Genomic DNA, 22670 nt, shown 5'->3' on the forward strand with positions numbered 1-22670 from the left:
TGAGCTTCGATGTCATATCCCTCTTCACCCAAGTGCCTATCAAAGAAGCCTTGACAGCTATCCAAAACAAATTTAACCCCCCCAAACACATCTTAGATCTGACCAACCACTGCCTATCCAACACATACTTCATCTATAATGGACAAAAATACAAACAAACAGAAGGAGCACCCATGGGATCACCCCTCTCACCTGTCATTGCCAACCTCTACATGGAACACTTTGCAACCCAAGCTCTAGAAAAATCGGATCACAAACCCAAACTCTGGCTCAGATACGTAGACGACACCTTCATAATCTGGCCACATGGGAAAGAAAAACTGGACAACTTCCTCACACACCTCAACAGCCTACACCCCAAAATACAGTTCACCATGGAAACAGAAGCTAACAAACAACTTCCCTTCCTGGATGTCTTAGTCTACAAGAAATCCAATGGCTCCCTAGGACACACCATCTACCAGAAGAAAACACACACAAACCGCTATCTGCACGCTCTCTCACACCACCCAGCACAGATCAACTCTGTAGCCAAGACACTCATCTCCAGAACAAAACGCTTAGCTGACGAACAACACCTAAAAACTGAACTACACACTCTCACCAATGTACTAACATCCAATGGATTCCAAAGAAATAGGATTACAAACCTAATCCAAAAAGAAACCCCCACTAAAATCCAAGACGAAGAACAAGAAAACGGCAAAGCCCTCCTCCCATACATAAAAGGCACCACAGACAGAATCAGTAAGATCCTCCATAAACACAACATCAAAACAGCATTATGCACAAACAGAAAAATATCCACCATCCTTAGAAACCCCACAGATAAAATTGAATTAGAAAATCAAGGAGTATACGAAATCCCATGCACCACTTGTCCCACCACATACATCGGACAAACCAACAGAAGAATAAGTGCACGCATTGAAGAACATAAGCACTCAGTCAAAAAAGAGGAACCAACATCTTCCCTGGTCCAACACCTTAAAGCCACAGGACATGAAATTGACTTTAAAAATACCAGAACCATTGCCAAAAGTGAACATTTTAATAACAGAATAATCAGAGAAGCCATCGAGATAGAAAAACGCCCACACAGCATGAACAAGCGAGATGATACCTCCCGCCTACCAGCCATTTGGAAACCCGCCCTTATTGACAAACGACTCCCTAATACCAAAAATGATACCAGACCCACACTCACAAAAACCACACAGGATGTCACCACCACACATCCACGCAAAACGCAAACCCAAAGCCACACCGATGATGAGGCACGACCACAAACCAGAAGCCAGACCAGAGCTGCATCATTAGACACTTCAAAGCCCTCCAATCCATACACGAAGCAAACTGACACCCTCCATGAAAATGAGGCACGACCACAAACGCGAAGCCAAAAAATAGCAAGGCAGCCCAAAATCTTAAACCCCTCTGCAACTCAGACTAACCTGAGCACAACCAAACATAACACTCCCCCAGCCAATCAGAGCACAACCAACCCCACAGCCAATCAGAGCACAGCCAACCCCCCAGCCAATCAGAGCACAGCCACGCCCCTAACCAATCAGAACACACCTCCACCCAATCAGAACACAGCCAAGCTCCCACCCAATCAGTTCATACCCCCACTGGCAGTTAAAAGGAAGAAACAGCTAAGACCACACATTGCTCCTCGAAGCACGAAGCTGAAAACACCAACCTGAAGATGACGAATGGGACTTCGTCGAAACGTCGCCAAGACACTTCCAATTTTACGCGGGAGAAAACCCGAACAACCAAAGACCTACATACAAACACCCGCTAAAACCTCAGAAAACAAATATTGAACCTCTACGGGGAGGAAATCCACCATCTGACCAGGACCTATGAAAAACTTGAAGTCCAAAGAGCTTCCATTTTATGCGACCTCACATTCCTACGCAACTGCCGAGATCAAAATCTAATCCCCACATGTTTCCCACTGAAATTCCACTCCAACTCTGCAGCCACCAAACGGATCCTGAAAGAAAGATTGCCCTATCAGATGAACTTTCCACCAAAAATTCCTCCTAACCGAATTAACAAGATCTCCTCACACTCCACCTCAAACTCAGCAACAAGATCCACCCCGCACTTTGGGACAAATCCAAACAACTCGCCGTCTGGAGAGCCGAAACACAGACCACCCTCAAGACAGATACACACAACAACAAACTCCGAAGACTACAAGAACGCCAGAAACAAACCCCTCCTCCCTCACAGCCACACATGAAACAAACAGTGCATAACATCTCAGATAGGATCCTCACCAAAGCCGAAACCAATGTCCTTTCCAAGGATTCAACTTTGCAGTCGCTCCCAAACACATCCCCACTGAAACCATTATATGTGGAGTTGAACCAGCCCTGACCAAAATCCACACCCCCCGACGTGCTAGCAGAATCAGACTCGAATCACCAACATCCTCTGTCCAGCAAGCCACCCAAAAGCAACTTACCCAAAGAGGAACAGACAGCACTACGTAACCTGAAAGAAGACACCAGCATAATAATCCTACCATCAGACAAGGGCAACGCCACGGTGGTTATGAACACATCTGACTACCAAACCAAATTAACCAACCTACTCCAAGACTCCACATCCAAACCCCTAAATACAGATCCCACCACCTACCTGGAAAAAACCACCAGATCCAAAATAAAAGCCTCTCCCATTAGCGAAGAGATCCAGCAAAGAATCATTCCCAGAGAGAAATCATCCAGATGCCCCAAACTCTATGGTCTCCCCAAGATACACAAGGAAGGAACCCCACTCAGACCTATAGTCTGCTCCATAGGCTCACCTCTACAAAACCTAGCCAAATTTCTCGCCAAACAACTACAGCCCTATGCAGAATCCATCACCTCACACGTAAAAAACTCAGTCCACTTTATAGAGATCATAAAGAAACAAAACTTACAGCCCAGCGACCTACTTGTGAGCTTTGATGTCATATCCCTCTTCACCCAAGTGCCTATCAAAGAAGCCTTGACAGCTATCCAAAACAAATATAACCCCCCAAAACACATCTTAGATCTGACCAACCACTGCCTATCCAACACATACTTCATCTATAATGGACAAAAATACAACAACAGAAGGATGGGCACCCATGGGATCACCCCTCTCACCTGTCTTGCAAACCTCTACATGGAAAACTTTTGCAACCCAAGACTCTAGAAAAATCGGATCACAAACCCAAACTCTGGCCTCAGAATACGTAGACGAACCTTCATACTCTGGCCACTGGGAGAAAAACTGGACAACTTCTCCCACACCTCAACAGCCTACCTCCCCAATACAGTTCAACCATGGAACAGAAGCTCACCACCAACTTCCATTCCTGGATGACTTAGTCTACAAGAAATCCAATGGCTCCCTAGGACACACCATCTACCAGAAGAAAACCCACACAAACCGCTATCGGCACGCTCTCTCACACCACCACCCAGCACAGATCAACTCTGTAGCCAAGACACTCATCTCCAGAACAAAACGCTTAGCTGACGAACAACACCTAAAACCCGAACTACACACTCTCACCAATGTACTAACATCCAATGGATTCCATAGAAATAAGATTACAAGCCTAATCCAAAAAGAAATCCCCACTAAAATCCAAGACAAAGAACAAGAAAACGGCAAAGCCCTCCTCCCATACATAAAAGGCACCACAGACAGAATCAGTAAGATCCTCCATAACACAACATCAAAACAGCATTCTGCACAAACAGAAAAATATCCACCATCCTTAGAAACCCCAAAGATAAAATTGAATTAGAAAATCAAGGAGTATACGAAATCCCATGCACCACTTGTCCCACCACATACATCGGACAAACCAACAGAATAATAAGTGCACGCATTGAAGAACATAAGAACTCAGTCAAAAAAGAGGAACCAACATCTTCCCTGGTCCAACACCTTAAAGCCACAGGACACGAAATTGACTTTAAAAATACCAGAACCATTGCCAAAAGTGACCATTTTAATAACAGAATAATCAGAGAAGCCATCGAGATCGAAAAACGCCCACACAGCATGAACAAGCGAGATGATACCTCCCGCCTACCAGCCATTTGGAAACCCGCCCTTATTGACAAACGACTCCCTAATACAAAAAATGATACCAGACCCACACTCACAAAAACCACACAGGATGTCACCACCACACATCCACGCAAAAAGCAAACCCAAAGCCACACTGATGATGAGGCCCGACCACAAACCAGAAGCCAGACCACAGCTGCATCATTAGCCACTTTAAACCCCTCCAATCCATACATGAAGCAAACTGACACCCTCCATGAAGAGGAGGCATGACCACGAACGTGAAGCCAGAAAATAGCAAGGCAGCCCAAAATCTTAAACCCTCTGCAACTCAGACTAACCTGAGCACAACCAAACAGAACACTCCCCCAGCCAATCAGAGCACAACCAACCCCCCAGCCAATCAGAGCACAGCCAACCCCCCAGCCAATCAGAGCACAGCCATGCCCCTAACCAATCAGAACACACCTCCACCCAATCAGAACACAGCCAAGCTCCCACCCAATCAGTTCATACCCCCACTGGCAGTTAAAAGGAAGAAACAGCTAAGACCACACATGCTGCTCGAAGCACGAAGCTGAAAACACCAGCCTGAAGATGTACGAATGTGACTTCGTCGAAACGTCGCCAAGACACTTCCAATTTTACGCGGGAGAAAACCCGAACAACCAAAGACCTACATACAAACACCCGCGAAAACCTCAGAAAACAAATATTGAACCTCTACGGGGAGGAAATCCACCATACACACACACACACACATATATACATGTTTGTTTGTTCAAAATCCTAAATCTCCGAAAGTTCTTCACCGATTGCTTTGAAATTTTGACACAACGTTGCATTTGAATACACGCATGTTTTTATATATCTATATTATATAGATGTCACACCTGTGACAGGTAAAAACATGCTTTTTTGAAAAACAGCGCCATCTGTTGGACATAAAAGCAACACACGGTACGATTTCAGACAATCTCTATATCTACACAGACAATGGAACAACAAAAAATATTGTATACCCACAAGCATTGTGAAATTAAACATATTAGAGAACCAATGTGAGCCAATTCAGAGGCTGACCGTCGTCCTGTTGATTGCAGTTCCTCCTTGCAGACAGTGGATGGGAAATATATATTACCTTGAGTGTTTTTTGATGCACCCTGTCGGCCCAAAATTTTTCTCCCATATTTGGGCCCGACAGGGTGCATCAAAAAACACTCAAGGTAATTCTCCTCCCCTGTCTTTCCTCTTCCCTCCCTCACACAGCTGACAAAGTGAGAAAGAGCCTGTGGTCTAGAGGTCAACACAGCTGCCTAATGTGCAATATATATATCTGTGACTTCATTATTTACTTCCACAAGGATGAAGAGATAATTCAAAGTCAAGGTAACTAAATTCATATGCAGGGAGACTATTTTTAGCATTGAGTCATAGCCCTATGCTAATTGCAAATTTGGTTGTAGAACATCTTGATGAGGTTGCCCTCCAAGGCTTTGGAGATGGGTCAGGCCAGGCCAACAAGAGGGTAGTTCACAACTTCCAAGATCACCCCTGACAAGCCCGATCTCTCAGTGTGTTTTGGTGAAACGGTAGGTTGTTGGAAATTCCTGCTGAAAAAGACCTTAGTGCACTAGACAGAATTAAGTGTGCAACGGTTGTGTGCTCCTTCAGGAGGTATGCAGGTTCTTTGTACTGTGGAAGTGCTCTTTGCTTTTGACTTGATGAGAAGATCCAGTCCATGTCAAGACTGGCCAGTTGTGATCCTTTTTTGTTTCTCTGCCTGAACTGTGTATTTCCTTTCCCACACAGGACTGTCATTTAATTTGAGGGATTCTAATGTCTGCAATTATGTTTTTACAAATGTGCAGCGTGTCCAGCTGAGCAGAGCATGGAGTGAACAACTTGATGGACAACCAACAAGATAAGGAATGTGCCTCGGAAGAACAAGAAACAATCTTGATTAATGGGGTGAAAGAGGATGGTAAGGGATCTAATTATAGCAAGGGATCTGCCGTCACCACCTCTGTGTTCTTTGCTCAGAGATCTATCCTAAATGGGGCAGGGTTTTTCTGCTATTTCCAAAGATTGTTGGGTGGGATAACAATTAGGAAGTTTCTTTTTTTTATTGAATTAATATTTCTGAGAATCCAAAATTCTTCACATGCTTTCTGCCACCCTGCAACACTTCCAACATAATTTGGCAATGGCAAACACCAGCATCTTAACTGACTTCATTAGAAGTCCCAAATTAGTAAAAAAAAAAAATGATATATGTTTACAGCAGCCAGAAACCTGCAAAATTATCCAAATCCTGTACAATTCTAGTGAGAAATTCAAGCTCACACGTCAGAATTGAAATCATGTAAGAGTGTGTTTCTCAACCTTGGAGACTTTAAGATGAATGAACTTCAATGCCCAGAATTCCCCAGCCAGCATGATGAGTTAAAGTCCACCGTTCTTAATGCAGGTTGGCTGGGGAATTCTGGGAGCTGAAATCCTCACATTCAATAATACCAAGGTTGAGAAATACTGATGTAAGATTTTACAATTTTGTGAGATATCAGATGACAATGTTGATTGTCATCAACTAAAATTGCAGAAGGGATACCTATTAGGAGATGACTAAGGTAGTCCTGGAGGTGAATATTATTTTCCCCATATTACAATGGAGGGATGTCTTTTCCCTCCCTCAAGACTTCCTCTTAGCAATGGCAGTTTAATAGGCTCCATAAAGCTCAGAGAAACCAAGGAGACCTCAGGCCCCATAAAGATTTGAGGATTGTCCCTTATATTTACATTTTCATAACTGGGAGGATTTAAATGCAACACAATTGAAAGCAAATTCCTTGTGTCACCAGTCAGGCTTGGCCAATAAAGAATATTCCCATTCCTATATTCCTATTCCTAATGGGCTACTTTATGAAAAAAACATGTGATTTGTACTTTCTGGATATGTTGTCCAAACTTGATACCATAATAGGAAACATTAATCATCCTCTCAGATTTATTTCCTTTTATGTTCTTTAGCTGAGGCCAGTAATTCGGTGGGATTAACCTGGGCTCAAGGAAGAGGGCTTGTAGTGAATTTTCCTCACTTTTCTTGCTGATGTGCCTTGACTCACTAGTTTGATTGGTATCTTCCGTTTCCTCCAAAATAGCACTGATTTCAAAAGGAAAATATTTATTTTTGGATAGCTTTACACTTCCCCACCAAGCCAACTTATGAGTGATGAGTACTGGAGGTCCCAGGGAAGGAGGGTCAAAATAGTCAAAATGTTGTCCATGACTGCACAAAACCTGCCCCCTCATTATATATCACGAATGAAGGTGAATATATGTTGCAGGATCCAATCTGAATCGACACTGGGGCCAGAGTGGTAAATGAACACTCCTGTTGACTGACAAGGGCCAAACTCATTGGTAGCCTCACATTGCAACGAGCAAGGACATACATTCAATTTTGCTGCTACTAAGGTTGTTGGATGAGCAGGGACAAAAACAGCCAGGGAAGTGATTGAAGCCTGGGAAATGGGCCCCTTGTCAATCAACAAGAGTGCTCATTTATCACCAGCTTATCAAGTACTTAGGAAACCAAATGCACAGGTATAGTATAGGGGATACCTTGCTCAGTAGTAGTAACTGTGAGAGGGACCTCGGAGTCCTAGTGGACAATCACTTAAATAGGAGCCAGCCGTGTGCTTCAGCTGCCAAAAAGGCCAACACAGTGCTGGGCTGCATTAACAGAGGGATAGAATCAAGATCACGTGAAGTGTTAATACCACTTTTCAATGCCTTGGTAAGGCCACACTTGGAATACTGCATCCGGTTTTGGTCACCACGATGTAAAAAAGATGCTGAAACTCTAGAAAGAGTACAGAGAAGAGCAACAAAGATGATTAGGGGACTGGAGGCTAAAACATATGAAGAATGGTTGCTGGAATTGGGTATGTCTAGTTTAATGAAGAGAAGGACGAGGAGGGACATGATAGCAGTGTTCCAATATCTCAGGGGCTGCCACAAAGAAGAGGGAGTCAAGCTATTCTCCAAAGTGCCTGAAGGCAGGACAAGAAGCAACGGGTGGAAACTAATCAAGGAGAGAAGCAACCTAGAACTAAGGAGAAACTTCCTGACAGTTAGAACAATTACCCAGTGGAACAACCTGCCTCCAGAAACGGTGAATGCTCCAACACTGGAAGTTTTTAAGAAGAGACTGGACAGCCATTTGTCCGAAATGGTATAGGGTTTCCTGCTTGAGCAGGGGGTTGGACTAGATGACCTCCAAGCTCCCTTCCAACTTTATCATCATCATCATTATTATTATTATGGATCATCGCACAGTCAGCCAGATGTTCAGACTGGATTTGGCATTTTGTCTACCTATCGAGTCCTTACCCAGGACCTGGGATAGGCAGATGTGGATGTTTGATGGTATTACAGATCTCGTCGCAGGATGGAAGCAGTTCCTAGTAAGGCTGCCTTTTGGAATTGACTAATAGCGAATTTGTCAATAATAATTTATTATTATTATTATTATTATTATTATTATTATTATTATTATTATTATTATTATATTACCTCCAAGGTCGCTTCCAACTTTACTACTACTACTATTATTATTATTATTATTATTATTATTATTATTATTAAGGGCTTGGCAACCAACAACTTAATAACCAGCTAACAGCACTCCAATCAACAACTAAAAACCCACACACAACAGGCACCACATAAATACTACATATAGAATAGCCCAAAGCACATATTCCGGTAGAGCAGAGGTCCCCAACTTTTTGGGCACCAGGGACCGGTTCTGTGGAGAGAGGTTTTTCCGTGGACAGGAGGGGGTGTGGGTTTGTGTGCTGCCTGCATCCCACGGATGGGGCTTTGCTTGTTTGTGTGGACAGGTTGCTGGCATGCCGCGGCCTGATACTGGTCCACAGACCAAGGGTTGGGGACCCCTGCGGTAGAGTGAAGTTCCCTGAGGATGGGCTCCAGAACACATCCGAAAGCTCGGAAGACTAACTTTCTGGTCCTGGGGACTGACCCAAATTAGATCCTGCTTTATTATATATGTTGACAAATCATGTCATTTGACTTTTTGACACACACCCCATTAGTCGTTTGATTATATTTCATTTATGGTTATAAAAATATAATTAATCTACATAAAAAGTAGAGTTTCCCAATCTACAGCCCTTCAAATATCATTGTACATTTTCAGATCAAACTCTCTGGGCCCTTTTTGGCAAAATCTGATAATGAGCATCTTAAACCGAGTAACAAAAAATTAATTAGAAGTGCCTCTGCTTTTACAAAAAATGTAAACTTCTTTGGCCTCTTCAACTTTTTCTGCAGAGCCCGATCAACATGCATTAGGGGATCATCATCATCATCATCATCATCATCATCATCATATACATGGAAATTAAATTTGAAAGCAATAGAATTGTTACTATTAAAATTTTCTCTGTATAGTGACCTCATCTGAGCTCAAATTGACACGAGAATATTAAATCAAACTATCTTAGAAAGGCAAACAAGAAACAGGAAGCAGTAATACTTTTTATAAGTGCTGGCTCAGAATTTGTGAGGATTATTTGTTTTTAAAGTGTGTGTGTGAATTTAATAATGCATCAAGTCAATCAAATTAACTCATTCTGTTGCCTTCCTCTGTAGCTCCGTCTTCCATCAAAAATGGGAAGAATACTATCAAAAATTATATAAGGGTACCAATATTCAAATTACAGATATAAATAATTATTTAGGCAAAGTCAACTTTCCTAAATTAACAGAAGATCAGGAAAAAAAGATTAACGGTTTAATTACTAAGGAAGAAATTGTTACAGCTATTAAACAATTGAAATTGGGCAAAGCGCCGGGTACGGATGGGTTGACATCTATTTATTATAAAGTTTTAGTAGAAGAGATGATCCAACCGTTGTCTGAACTGTTTAATAATTTATTACAGGGGTTAGAGATCCCTCCATCCTGGCGTAATGCATTTATATCATTGATTCCAAAAGATAGTCAAGATCTTACTTTGCCTAAAAATTATAGGCCTATATCTCTTTTAAATGTGGATTATAAAATTTTTGCAAAAATTTTAGCTAACAGGCTTATGGGGATCTTGCAGCAGTTTATACATAGGGATCAATCGGGTTTTATAACTGGAAGGTATATGAAGAATAACGTTAGACAAATTATTAATTTATTAGAGTATTTAGAAAAGAATAACCAAGTCTCTGCAGGCTTGATATTTTTGGATGCTGAAAAAGCCTTTGATCAAGTGAATTGGCAGTTTATGCTGTGTTTAATCAAGGAGATGAATTTTGGACAAAATATATTACAAGTATTATCCAATATATATCAAAAACAGACTGCTCAAATTATTGTAAATGGGGGTTTGTCAGAGGCTTTTGTAATAGAAAAAGGAACAAGACAGGGATGCCCGTTGTCTCCGTTATTGTTTGTTTTAACACTGGAAATTTTGTTGATTAAAATTCGGGAGTCTCAAGAAATAAAAGGAATAGAAATTAATAAAAAAGAATATAAATTAAGAGCCTTTGCAGATGACTTGGTTGTTACTTTGTCTCAACCTGTTTCTTCGGTGGTGAAATTATTACAATTGATTCAACAATATGGACGTGTTTCTGGCTTTAAAATTAATAATAATAAGACCAAAATATTAGCTAAAAACATGACTAATGGTGATAAACAGGCTCTAGTTAACTTAACAGACTTTGAAATTGTTGATAAGGTAAAATATTTGGGGGTTACATTATCTGCTTCTAATGTAAAATTGTATAAAAATAATTATGAAAAGCTGTGGATGGAGGTACAGAAGGATTTAAAAAACTGGAATAATTTACAGTTATCCCTTATGGGCAGAATTGCAGTTATTAAAATGAATGTCCTGCCAAAGTTTATTTTTTTGTTCCAAATGTTACCTATCTTAAAGAACGAACGTAATTTAGATGAATGGCAAAAAGGTATTAATAAATTTGTTTGGGCAGGGAAAAAACCAAGGGTGAAACTTAAAATAATGCAAGATTTTCGTGAGAGAGGTGGACTCAAGGTACCAAATATGAAATTGTATTATGATGCTGTAGTATTGACATTGATTAGCGATTGGGTGAATTTAACAAATATAGAAATACTTCATTTGGAAGGCTGGGACCTATTTTTTGGATGGCATGCCTATTTAATATTTAATAAAAAAGTGGATTGGGTTTTTAAGTCTCATATTATAAGAAACTCTTTGCTAAGAGTGTGGAGAAAGTATTATAAAAGTGACTTCAAAATACCATTATGGGCTATACCTCGGCATGCCATAGAAGGTATAAGGAAAGGGGTAAATATGGACAAGGTCTCTTACGTACAGTTATTAAGATGGGATGGCCAAGACTGGCAGTTAAAATCTTTGGAAGAATTAACACATGAAAACTTAACTTATTCATGGTTCCAATATAGACAAATAGTGGATAGATGGAAGATGGATTGTAAAATGGGCTGGCTTAGAGAAGATGGAATTTTTTTTAAAACAAGTAAGAGATCAAAGGCCAACCCATATTAAGAGAGTTTATGGGGTTTTAGTGGAATTAGATTCAGAACTTGAACTAGTTAAAGATTGTATGATTAAATGGGCACAGAATATTGGTGAAACGATTTCAATGGATACTTGGGAACTTATTTGGATAAGAAATGTTAAATTCACACAAGCGCAAAATTTAAGAGAGAATTTTTATAAGATGTTTTATAGATGGCACCTTGACCCAAAGAAAATGTCCATTATGTACCCTAATCTACAGCCGAAATGCTGGAGATGTGGATATTTGGATGCTACCTATTACCATATTTGGTGGACGTGTAAGCATATAAAAGCTTTTTGGATTAAGATATGGTGGAATATTCAAAGAATTTTTAAAAGAAGGGTAAAATTTACTCCGCAATTATTTTTACTAGGTATTGTTATTGACTGTGATGCTAAGGAGGTTATATTGATGTTAAATTTGATTACAGCCGCTAGGTTGTTAATAGGACAATATTGGAAGAAGGAATCTTTGCCTACTTTACAAGAATGGTTTCATAAAGTTTCGTATTTGGCAGAAATGGCAAAGATTTCGGCTTTCTTAAAGGAGCAATCTCAAGAAAAATTTTTTGCGGTATGGGAAAAATGGATAAATTTTATACAACATAATTTGGATATGGAAAAATATTATTTAGCCTTTTTATAATTTGTAATGATTGTTTTTTCTTTCTTTCTTTCTTCTTTTTCTTTTTTATATATATACATTTTTAATGTATTATTATTCATATATTTTTTTTTTTTATATATATATATGCTTTATTTTTCGTCCACTTTCTTCTTTCTTCTTTCTCTCTCTCTCTTCTCTTTTTATTTTTTATTTTTTTTCTTTTTTAGTATATATTATTCATTTTAAAGTTTATGTTATGTATATTATTTCTATATATATTATTACTGTGATTTTTATTATTATTATTAATTATTTTATAAATTGCAAATGTTATTTTTAAAATATTTGTTAAATAATCCTATATTCAGTTCTGGGAAGTCGGGGGGGGGGGTGGGGTGGTTGGGGAGGGGGGGGTGGATTTTTATTTGTAAAACTTTTGAAAAATTTCAATAAAAAAAAAAAAAAAAAAAAATGGGAAGGTCCAGAACAGCATTCGTACTAATCCTCTGTCTCTCTCTCTCTCTTGGCTATTCTTTCAGAATCGAGCAATCTAGATGGTGACGACAAACCCCTCCGTGCGGCAGCGGACGCTGCAGTCCCCTTTCCGGCTGTGACGTCTGCAGGGGCAGCTCAAAAAGAGACCCGATCCCAGCCGGCCCTGACTTCCAAGAAGACCTGCTGGCTAAGCCCTCCTTCCCCCTTGAGACTGGCTGATGTCCCCGATCACATTTCCGATGACTCCTCCTCCGTCCATGCCATTTCCCTCACCTCTTGTGTCACGAAGGGCATGAGCGCCTGGTCCCTGCCGGCAGACTGTGAGAAGGCCCCCTTCAGCATGATGGAGCCCGGGACCATGTCCGCCTTCACCGGCGACTGTTTGATGCAGCCAAGTCGGACCTGCCTGGGGTGTTTTATTGAGTCGAAGGACAGCCTGGATCCAGAACCCGGGATCAGCCTAAAAGTGGGTGACATAAATAGGGATTATGACACCTGTTCGGTCTCCGACATTGGGATTCACTGCATGAGTACAGGAGAGACCATGCGATACGGAGACCAGCTCCTTTCTGACCAGCTTCTCAGCTTCCCTGTGCACAAATCGAGAGCAGCCGACAAACGGGAGGCCGACAAATCCGACAGTGACTCGGAGGATCCAACTCAGAAAAATTATTATGACGGATTACTTTTGGACAAGTGCAATGTGGAGGAACCTTTACTAACAAATCCCAACCAGGAATGGGGTTATTTTGAATCTTTCATTAGCGAAAGCAAAATTGAGCTCCTTGACCTTTGCTCCAAAAATGAGCTCTCTGTAAATCTGTTTTCCGAGGAGGATGTGGATAATTACATGTTCGATGATGACGATTCGACCTTGGGAAGTGACGTCTGCTCTTTAAAGATTCGTTACGAATCCTTCCAGGACAGTGTGAAGGAGAAAACGGGTGGCCTGCAAGAGGACACCCAGTTTAACTTCTTCCCCAGTGTGTTTAGTGGGTGTCCAAAAAGGGATGGTAGGACTGCTTTGAAGAGGGGACCCCGAGGGGCAACTGATCCTTCCCAATTCAAATCTGAGGAGACCATCATTTGGGGGGAAGAGGAGGGGGATGGACAGCAGGAGGAGGAGGAGGAGGAAGAGGAGGAGGAGGAAGAAGAGGGAGGTGAAAGTGAGAAAGTTGCCTTAAACAAATCTTGCACCAGTACAGAACTTGTACAGTACATCAGTCCCAAAAGAAATCACTTCTTGGAACTGGTGAACTCCACAGAGGACTCGGGGGAGTTCAGCGATGATAGCACTTGCACCGAATCCTCTTTTGACGTGCTTCAAGACCTGAAGGACTGCAACAAGTACCTTCCCCGGGACCACTCCAGTTCCTTCATCCAACAGAATTATGGCCTGCGAGCAAAAAGGAAAGTGCGATATAGTGAAGACTACCTTTATGATGTGGATTCCATCGAGAGTGAGAAGATTGTGGACAAGAAGGAGTGGATCCCGGATGGTCCCAAGGAAGAAGATGACGACGACTGGTGTCCGAAAAAGAGGCGGAAAGTTTCTCGCAAGGAGCCCCCCGTCATCATCAAGTATATCATCATCAACCGGTTCAAAGGAGAGAAGCACATGTTGGTCAAGCTTGGTAAAGTTGACCCCAGCGAGATGACAGTGACTTTGAGCGAGGAATTGTTGAGCAAATATGCCAAGTTGGCCCCCCTGAAGTCTTTTTGGCAGGAGAGGTGGCAGATCCGGCTTAACTTTCTCAAGTCTGCCCTCTATCACAAGCAGAGTTTCTATCTCAATGGCTCTGAGGTGGCCTTCCTGTCCCATCCACGCAAGCGCAAGGGCAAGATAGCCCACCGGCACCGGATCCAAAGGATTAAGGCCATCGAGCAGCCGGTGGGCAAGGCCGGCTCTTTCTCATCAGAATCCAAGCAGCTCTGTTGCAGGATCGGAGATGAGGAAGGAGGCCCGAAGGGGATCCAGGCCATGGCCATCGCAGCCCCCAGTTGTGTCAACGGCATCCATCTGAGCGACATTGCTGGCCTGGCCCTCCCTCCAGGCAAAGCCCGGGAGAGGGAATTCAAAGGGCCTGAGAAAAAAGTCTTGCGCAGGATCAAATTCAAAAGTGAGGCCCGGTTGAAATGCAAGCGACTCAAAGCTACCACCGGTCTGGCTGAGGTTTCAGCAGCCTTGGAGAATCCAGAGTCCGCCACAGGGTTAAAGGATGAAAGCGCGCCTTGTGCTGCAGACAGTGCTCCTCTCTCAGAGAGCCAGGAGGAAAAACTGGCAAAAAATGCCCTTTCCTTCCTACCCACCACTTGCACTTCAAACAAGCCAGCCGCATCTGCTAATCTGGCGGCCAGCGTGCCCCTCATCCCTGGCGGGTACCTGCAGACGTTATTGGATGCCTCTGATTTGGCCCACAGCACTGGCATCGCGTACTTCAGTCCTGCCGCCTCGGAGCAGCAGCAGCAGCAGGAGATCCTCCCCAGCCTCGTCCAAGCAGAAAAGGCCTTCTGTGCCCTGCAGCCTGCCCAGAGCTGCATTTTGTCCCCACCGTCCGAATCGGAGTTACAGCAATCCCCGAGTCCCCTTGAGATTGAGCCCGGCAACTTCCAACGTGTTTGGCCGGCTGGCAAGGTAAGCAGCCCGAGCAGTCAGGGTTTTGCTGGGCAGCTGCCGGACGCCTCCCTGCTTTCGGCTGTAGAGTTTGGTAACTGTGCAGGGTCGGATGACCTGCCAACCTCAGGATACAGCCAGGTCCACCTGAGCAACAGCAAAGTATTATACCAAAAAAAATTCCTCCTGGAGGGCCAGCAGCTGCAGTCGGATGACTCCTACCAGTCTTGTCCCTTCAACAACCGAGAGGGGAATTTCCCCTTCCAGCGGGGCACACTCAGCACCGATGACGGGAGACTTGTGAGCTTCGATTCGGTGGGCTCCCTTTCCGCCGCCTCCAGCAATTACAGCTCCTTGAGCTTAAAGTCTTGCGAGAAGGATGGAGATGACGAAATTGCCGACGACTTCTTGGCCCACTGCAGCCCCAAGCTGGTGATTCAGCAAAGCATCGATGAAATAACGCCCTTGAAGGAGTCCACCGATCTTCTAGATATTTCTAACTTCACCCCTGACAAATTCCGCCAGTCGTCCCTTTCGGAAATGTCTCCTCCAGATACGCCCAACCTTTCCCCACAGATCGCCGGGCCAGAAACTAAAACCCTGGGGAACATGAAGTGTTTCCCGGAGAGCAACCAAGTGGTGTTAAACAACCCCGAGAAGGTCAGCTGGAGCTGTGGCGTTCTGCAGGCTCCAGACCAGGCGGATAATGGATTCACTTTAAATAATCATCAGTTTCAATTCCATATGTTCACCGATGAGGATTCTGTCAGCCTCCTCGAAAAAAGCCCATCCTTGTCAACTTTTAATGAGCCATCTGCCCAAGTTACCACCAATAGCAAAGCGACAAAATGCAAGAGGAGAAATTCATGTAATAAAAATTTGGGTGCCAACCAAAACCCAACCCAGAAAAACGTTCGGAAAAAATCTCCCAAAGCCAACAAAGGCTCCGAAAAGGCCCCCAGCAGAAATTCCAGGCAGTCTCCCAAAACTTCAAGGAAAGGGAAAAACGGAGCAGGGGTCAATGGAGAAAAAACCCTCGCCCAGGGCGGTAGAGTAGCTGGTCTCTTGAACAGTTCAAACTCCTCGGCAAAAATGTTGGCCAATTCCCTACAGCAGGACAGCCCAAATGCCCTCCGGATAGGGAAGGCCAATGGTCTGTCCAGGGAATGGCCGCTGGGGAAGGACAGTAGCGGTGGTTGGTCCGAAACCAGCATAGGAAGTGCCAACAGCCTTCTGGATGATGATCAAAGAGAATTTGAGGAGCCGTCCAACATTTTGTCAAACATTGCATCTGGCATGGCAGATGTTCAGAGATTTATGATGGCCTCCATCGAGCCCTTGTGGGGGCCTGTTGGCCACAGCGACGTCTCTGATCTCTTCCGATCCCCCGAATCAAACAGCCTGAAACTGAAAACTCTTAAGATCCTGGCTGGCACATCTCCCGAATCCAAGAAGAAGGTCAACGGCAGTTCTTCAGGATCGGGACGCAATCACAAATCGGGGAACAAGGGCTTGAGTAAAACCGGCAGCCGAGCTGCTCCCTGCGACCCGGGACGCTCCGGTTCATCCACCAGCTACACCACAGACATTCATTCACCTTTTTTTGATAAAAGCTATAGTAACCTGAGCACTTTAGCCAAAAATGAACCTACCCATAAAAAGCTCTACCGACACAAATCCACGTCAAAGTCCCTGCGCGACGAGAACTGCAAAGTCAAGCGGGCAGAGAGAGAACAGGGCCAAAAAGACCCAACCACAGTAGTTTCCTTTGAAAAACTGAGGTAATACCACACCAAGCTGGCTGGAATGCACCCTAACTTCCTTGCTCCCTGCTAAGCCCATCCTTGCTCATATTTTCCTACTTGGGAAACCAGAATTGCATGAAAGAGACATTTCCCTTTTACAGGTCTTTTTTCCGTTGTCGTCGTCGTTCTTGGTTTCGTTCTCAACGTGCATGAAAACACTTATTTCTTGCAAGCTACTTCAAAAGAATGACTTTTTTTTCCTGGCTTGGCTGGGGGCGGGGAGGGGGGGGGGTTGAACACCGACTAACAAAGCTGTTCCTTTTTTTCTTGCTGATTGGCTTTTTCTGATTTGAATTCCTTTATTTATTCCTAAAAGGTTAATTCTGTGCTCCTTTTTTAATGGCTTGGAAAAGAGAGGAAGGGGAGGGGAAAGATTTCCAGGGGGGAAGAGGGGAGGGAGACTTTTTGTAAAAAAAAAAAACAAAACACAGAGGGGAAAAAAAAGAGACGCGTCCCCCAAGCTGAGATTTTTAAAGGGTCTTTTTACATTTGCAGAAGTCAGAGTTTCATCCCTAGTTGAGTGCTATGAGATGATTACCCGTGTTTTTAGCCCTGCCGATATCTTTATCCCTGCACCCTAAGAGCTCCGTCTTTCAAACATTCCCCCCCCCCATTATATGATTCCACCGAGTTAAAATGGCATATCAAATCTTTGGTTTTTCTGCAGGGATACAGACTACATTCTTCTTAAGGCAGAAACAGCATTTGGGGTTTTACCTGTATTTGGAGAAGAGCTGCTGCCTTTTTCTAGGAAGACGTTTGAAGTTTCCTTGGTTCCCCAACTCTCTTCCCCTGTTTTTATTCTCCTTTGTTTACCCCACGTCTTTCTTTTGCTCAAAAAGAGGGGGGGGAAATGCCATGCCTTGTCCTACATCCAGGTGTTTAAAGTGCTGAAATGGAAAGCCTGAAGTCGTGGGGGCTTTGGAAGCCAATCTCGTTCCCTTTTTCCAAAGCCCTCTTCTTCTTGTACGATAATTGCTGCACTCTCAACCCCGCAAATTGTGCCAAACGCCAAGTGTTGTACTGTACATATTTTTACATCTCTTCTGGGTTGTGAATGTTTGGTGGTGCTTTCTCTTTTCTTTTTTCTTTCCCCCTTTTTTTGATTGACGAGAAACATTCCGATGAAACAGTTGGCCAACTCTCTTTAGACAGCCACCGCCACTGAAAGGGTGAGGATCTGTTTGCTCCCGAGGTACTGAATGTTTTACGGACCTACCTGAGTTCTTTGTGCCAAATTGACTTACCTCATTGAATGGATGTTTCCCTGGGGCTTGCAACTTTTAAAGAGGTGGGGAGAAAGTGGGGGAGGCTTTAAAACGAAAAATAGGGATAGCTGGGCCCTCTCCAACATATATATATATATATATATATATATATATATATATATATATATATATATATATATATGTAGGTCTTTGGTTGTTCGGGTTTTCTCCCGCGTAAAATTGGAAGTGTCTTGGCGACGTTTCGACGAAGTCCCATTCGTCATCTTCAGGCTGGTGTTTTCAGCTTTGTGCTTCGAGCAGCATTCGAGCATTGCTGCTCGAAGCACGAAGCTGAAAACACCAGCCTGAAGATGACGAATGGGACTTCGTCGAAATGTCGCCAAGACACTTCCAATTTTACACAGGAGAAAACCCGAACAACCAAAGACCTACATACAAACACCCGCGAAAACCTCAGAAAACATACATACATATATATATATATATATATATATATATATATATATATATATATATATATAATCTACACACACACACACACATATACATACATACACATACATACACATACATACATACATATAAAACAAGGTCGTAAAAATAATTATAATATTGATAACTCAAAGTAACACTACTGGAAATTCAAGTGGTTGCATTTAGTGATTTTAAGAGCAGCTGTTTTTTCTATCACCTGTTTTGTTTTGAGCCAAGCTTCCAGGCGGAAGATAATTTCAAAAGCAAAGCTGTATGGCTGGCACTTTGTATCCGTTTTCTATATTTTGTAATACAAACCTGGGAATTTTCGAGAAAAAAAAGCCGTCTGACAAAAAAGAGCGATGCATTTCATAGACACTATATTGATCTTTCATTTTGAGCTTTTTTGTAACCATTTTTATGCTCCTTGTCGCAGGAAAAACTTGCCGACTCAAAAATATGATGTTTTCGAAATGTTTTAACCTTTGCAATGACAATATTATTTGAAGGTTTGTAAAAGAAAAATGAGTCAAATGTAATTGTTAATGCAATGATGGCTGATGGAATGTCAGCCCTCTCACCTTCCAGGATACGTGGCATCAGCTTCCCATCATCCCTAATTGTGAATGTCCAGGAATGTTGGGGGCTGTAGTCCACACATCCAGAGGGGCACAGATGGGGTGAGGGGGCAACAAAGCAGTCAAGATGGCAGTTGCCACCATAGGCAACCACAAACCCTGTGGGGGCTTCAGTCCAGCCATCTTGGTTTTTCAAACACCCTGTCACCCCACCCTTTACGGAGGCGGATTTACACACCCCAAACAAAATTGACCTTCTTATGATTGCATCCGGTTGCGATCCAGATTCAGAATGTGAACAATGGGGTGTTTCCCCCCTACACACAAACACACCTCTGAGAGGAATAAGTGCTGGCTACTTAAGGAAATACCATTCTCCAAAGATCTTATTTTGAACCCTTTTTCCCAGCCCCAGGTCTCCCTTGAAGGGAAAAAAAATGTCTTAATGTTTATTTTCTGTGCGTACCTGAGCCTGTGATTTTGCTCCCGATCTATGGTGAAACTTGATGTGGGGGGGGGGCTCCTTGTGAGCAGAAGAGAGTGAACTGATGCACTGAAAAACAGTCTTAGGAAAAAGACTGATGAGCAATTGACGGAGTGATTGCAGCAACATCTGGTCCAGTTTGCTTTTCTTTCAGGATTAAGGGTTTTGGTTCTTCGCTATCAAAGTGTGTTTGACTGTATCCCCCTCCCATTTCAGTAAAAGGAGAGAAAGCAGATGCCTAAAAATATTCTAGACGACGTAAGAGAAAGCCATTCCGCCTACAGGAATACTCTGATAGATAATGGGTTCACTAGATTTGTCCAATTCCCCTCTTTGTTTACTTACAAAAAATAGTATTCATAATGCCCGTATCTTTGGAAACAATACTGCATGCATGCCTGTTGCCCTCTGATTGGGTTAGACTTCAGTTCACCGCCCAGGAGTAGGGGAGTTGACATCCAAGGCATTTAGGTTGCACTGGTTGATTTGCCAAGATAAGATGGACTCACCTTCTACTTGTTGATTCCATGTCATGGTCCATACTGTCCTGGGGAACTGGAAGAGGAAAGCTCTAATTTTATAAGGAGGCTGTGCTTAAGGATGAACAGAGAAGGCTAGTCCAGCACACATGGGCTGGCCTTTGGAAGGACTGTCACCTGGGGGGTCACCAGCCTAATGAGGATGTTTCACCACTGCAGGGATTAGAGGCAGGATCCCTGGCCATTGTCAAGCTTCAAAAACCAACACAGACAACACTGTGATTCTTCTAAGAAGGTTTTTTTAATATTGCTCCTCACCTATAGACAGCATCTTGCCACACTAAAGCAGACTACTCGCCCCACCAAACATACACTCTGGGAATTATTAGGGAGGAGACATATTTATCCTCTTCACTGTCTCTTGCTTCTCTGGAAAGTACTTCCTCCTCCTGGGAATACAGACAATATTCCATCACAACCATCTTCTTCTGGTGAAGAGCGCCATCCTTAATAGGGCCTTCATCTTTTTTCACCAAAGAAACCTGTGCTCTTTGTGGAACAATGGACCAGGAAATCTTTTGGGAATAAAGACGGGTGAGACACCAGACAGTACTGCACTCATGCAATTGCCTTGCCTTGTTGCACGCCATCGTGTTCTACTTGGGATGCCAAGGTGGGATTTCTTTTACTTTTCGGAAATCTCCCCATTCTTCTTCCTCGCCTAGGTGTAGGTCATTCTCTGCCGCAAATACCTAGACCAGCATCCTGAACCCATGGGCCCATTCGCCACTCTCTCAGTATCGTCGAAGTGGACGGGGAATTGCTGTCAAGTGCCAGGGCTCATCCCTCTCCCCTTACACCCACCAGTCTCACCAGTGCTGGACTGAGTCGGGGCTGATCTCTTGGACATCCTGGGCCGTGTTTCTCAACTTCATCACCTTCAAGCTGTGTGGATTTCAGCTCCCAGAGTTCCCCAGCAGGCAGTCTACATAGCTTACAGAGGCTGAAAAACACTGGTCTACGGCAGGAGGGCTCAAAATATGTAGCCTTGCCACTGTGTGCTTAGCAAAGATGGAATTGAGTTAAAATATGCCACCTCGAGAACACAGGCAATCATTCAAGAGCCCAGTGAGAGGTCTGGGGGTCCAGATCGTACATTGTAGCCCACAGCACAATTGGCATCTACACGTGTCTTTTAAACAATGTTTTCGATGATCATGGTCCTGCTGATAGGAAACACGGTGGAATGTCAGTGCAAGGAAGACCAAACCAAAACACCTGGGGGCCCAGGTTTGCCACAGACCAAACCGTTGTAAAATGGATGGGTTGGTGGTCCATTGGCCCCCATGTGGAAGTTCCATGCAAATAGAAAATAAGCAGGGGATATGCAACTGGAGCAGAACCATAGAATCGTAAGGCTGGAAAGGACCTCGGAGGTCTTCTAGTCCAACCCCTGCCCGAGGCGGGAGTCCTTAGACCATCCCAATCTTTTTTCTCTGTCGTGAAAGCCATTTCCTTGAAGCTAAGACTCCCTGCTCATTTCCAAGTGGGTAGCATTCACAGTTTTTTTTTTCCCCAGATGCAGTCAAGAGCTACGACTTTATGTCCACATAGAATCCTCTAAAAAGATGAGGTCCAGATCCTGAATTATCCGCTAAAAGCATTTGCAGTTTTTCAGTAGTACTTCCCATTTGGAATTTCTTCTGCCTGTTGAGTCCCTAGCTGATAAGCTAAATACATTGATTTAGTATTTATGTATCCATAAAATAAATTTGACTTCACCTTTCTCTTGTCTATCTAAATCAGTGTTTTTCAAACTTGGCCACTTTTAAGATATGTAAAATTCTAATAGTCTTTTTTTTCCCTCTGTTGTATTTCATTTTGATTTATTTGTATAAATGCGCTTCCTATTTTTTTTGTTTTTGATAATATATGCATTATCTTGGTATTTTTTCTTTTGTTTTTTATTGTTTCAAAACAATAATTTTTTAAAAAAAGCTGGCTGAGGAATTCTGGGAATTGAAATCCGCACAGCTTAAAGTGGCCATGTTTGAAAAACACGGATCTAGACCTTTCTCCTTGCAGTGCTGGCCCACAATTAGCTCTCTGTCCTGTTTCTTTTTTTAGTGAATGCCTCCTTCCCCCCCCCCCCCCCCAAGGCTGCGGGCATCCTTAATTTTATGTCTCAACCTGCTCCCTGTTTCAGTTCACCGCTAACTGCTGTGTTTCCCAAATGCCAT

The 22670-nt window shown here is 43.1% G+C and overlaps 1 protein-coding gene across 1 annotated transcript; it reads left to right on the top strand.

Annotated features, from left to right (window-relative positions):
- Positions 1 to 5948: 5948 nt before the first annotated feature.
- Positions 5949 to 18517, top strand: LOC120299628 (neurite extension and migration factor-like). Its single transcript, XM_039324614.1, has 3 exons — positions 5949 to 6058; positions 12812 to 17162; positions 17854 to 18517. Exons 1-3 carry the CDS (start codon positions 5983 to 5985, stop codon positions 18092 to 18094), a joined length of 4668 nt encoding a protein of 1555 aa, XP_039180548.1. The 5' UTR covers positions 5949 to 5982; the 3' UTR covers positions 18095 to 18517.
- The last annotated feature ends 4153 nt before the right edge of the window (positions 18518 to 22670 follow it).

The sequence above is a fragment of the Crotalus tigris genome, unplaced genomic scaffold (genome assembly GCF_016545835.1).
Source record: "Crotalus tigris isolate CLP2741 ecotype Arizona unplaced genomic scaffold, ASM1654583v1 scf7180000024303.721469, whole genome shotgun sequence".
NCBI classification, from domain to species: domain Eukaryota; kingdom Metazoa; phylum Chordata; class Lepidosauria; order Squamata; family Viperidae; genus Crotalus; species Crotalus tigris.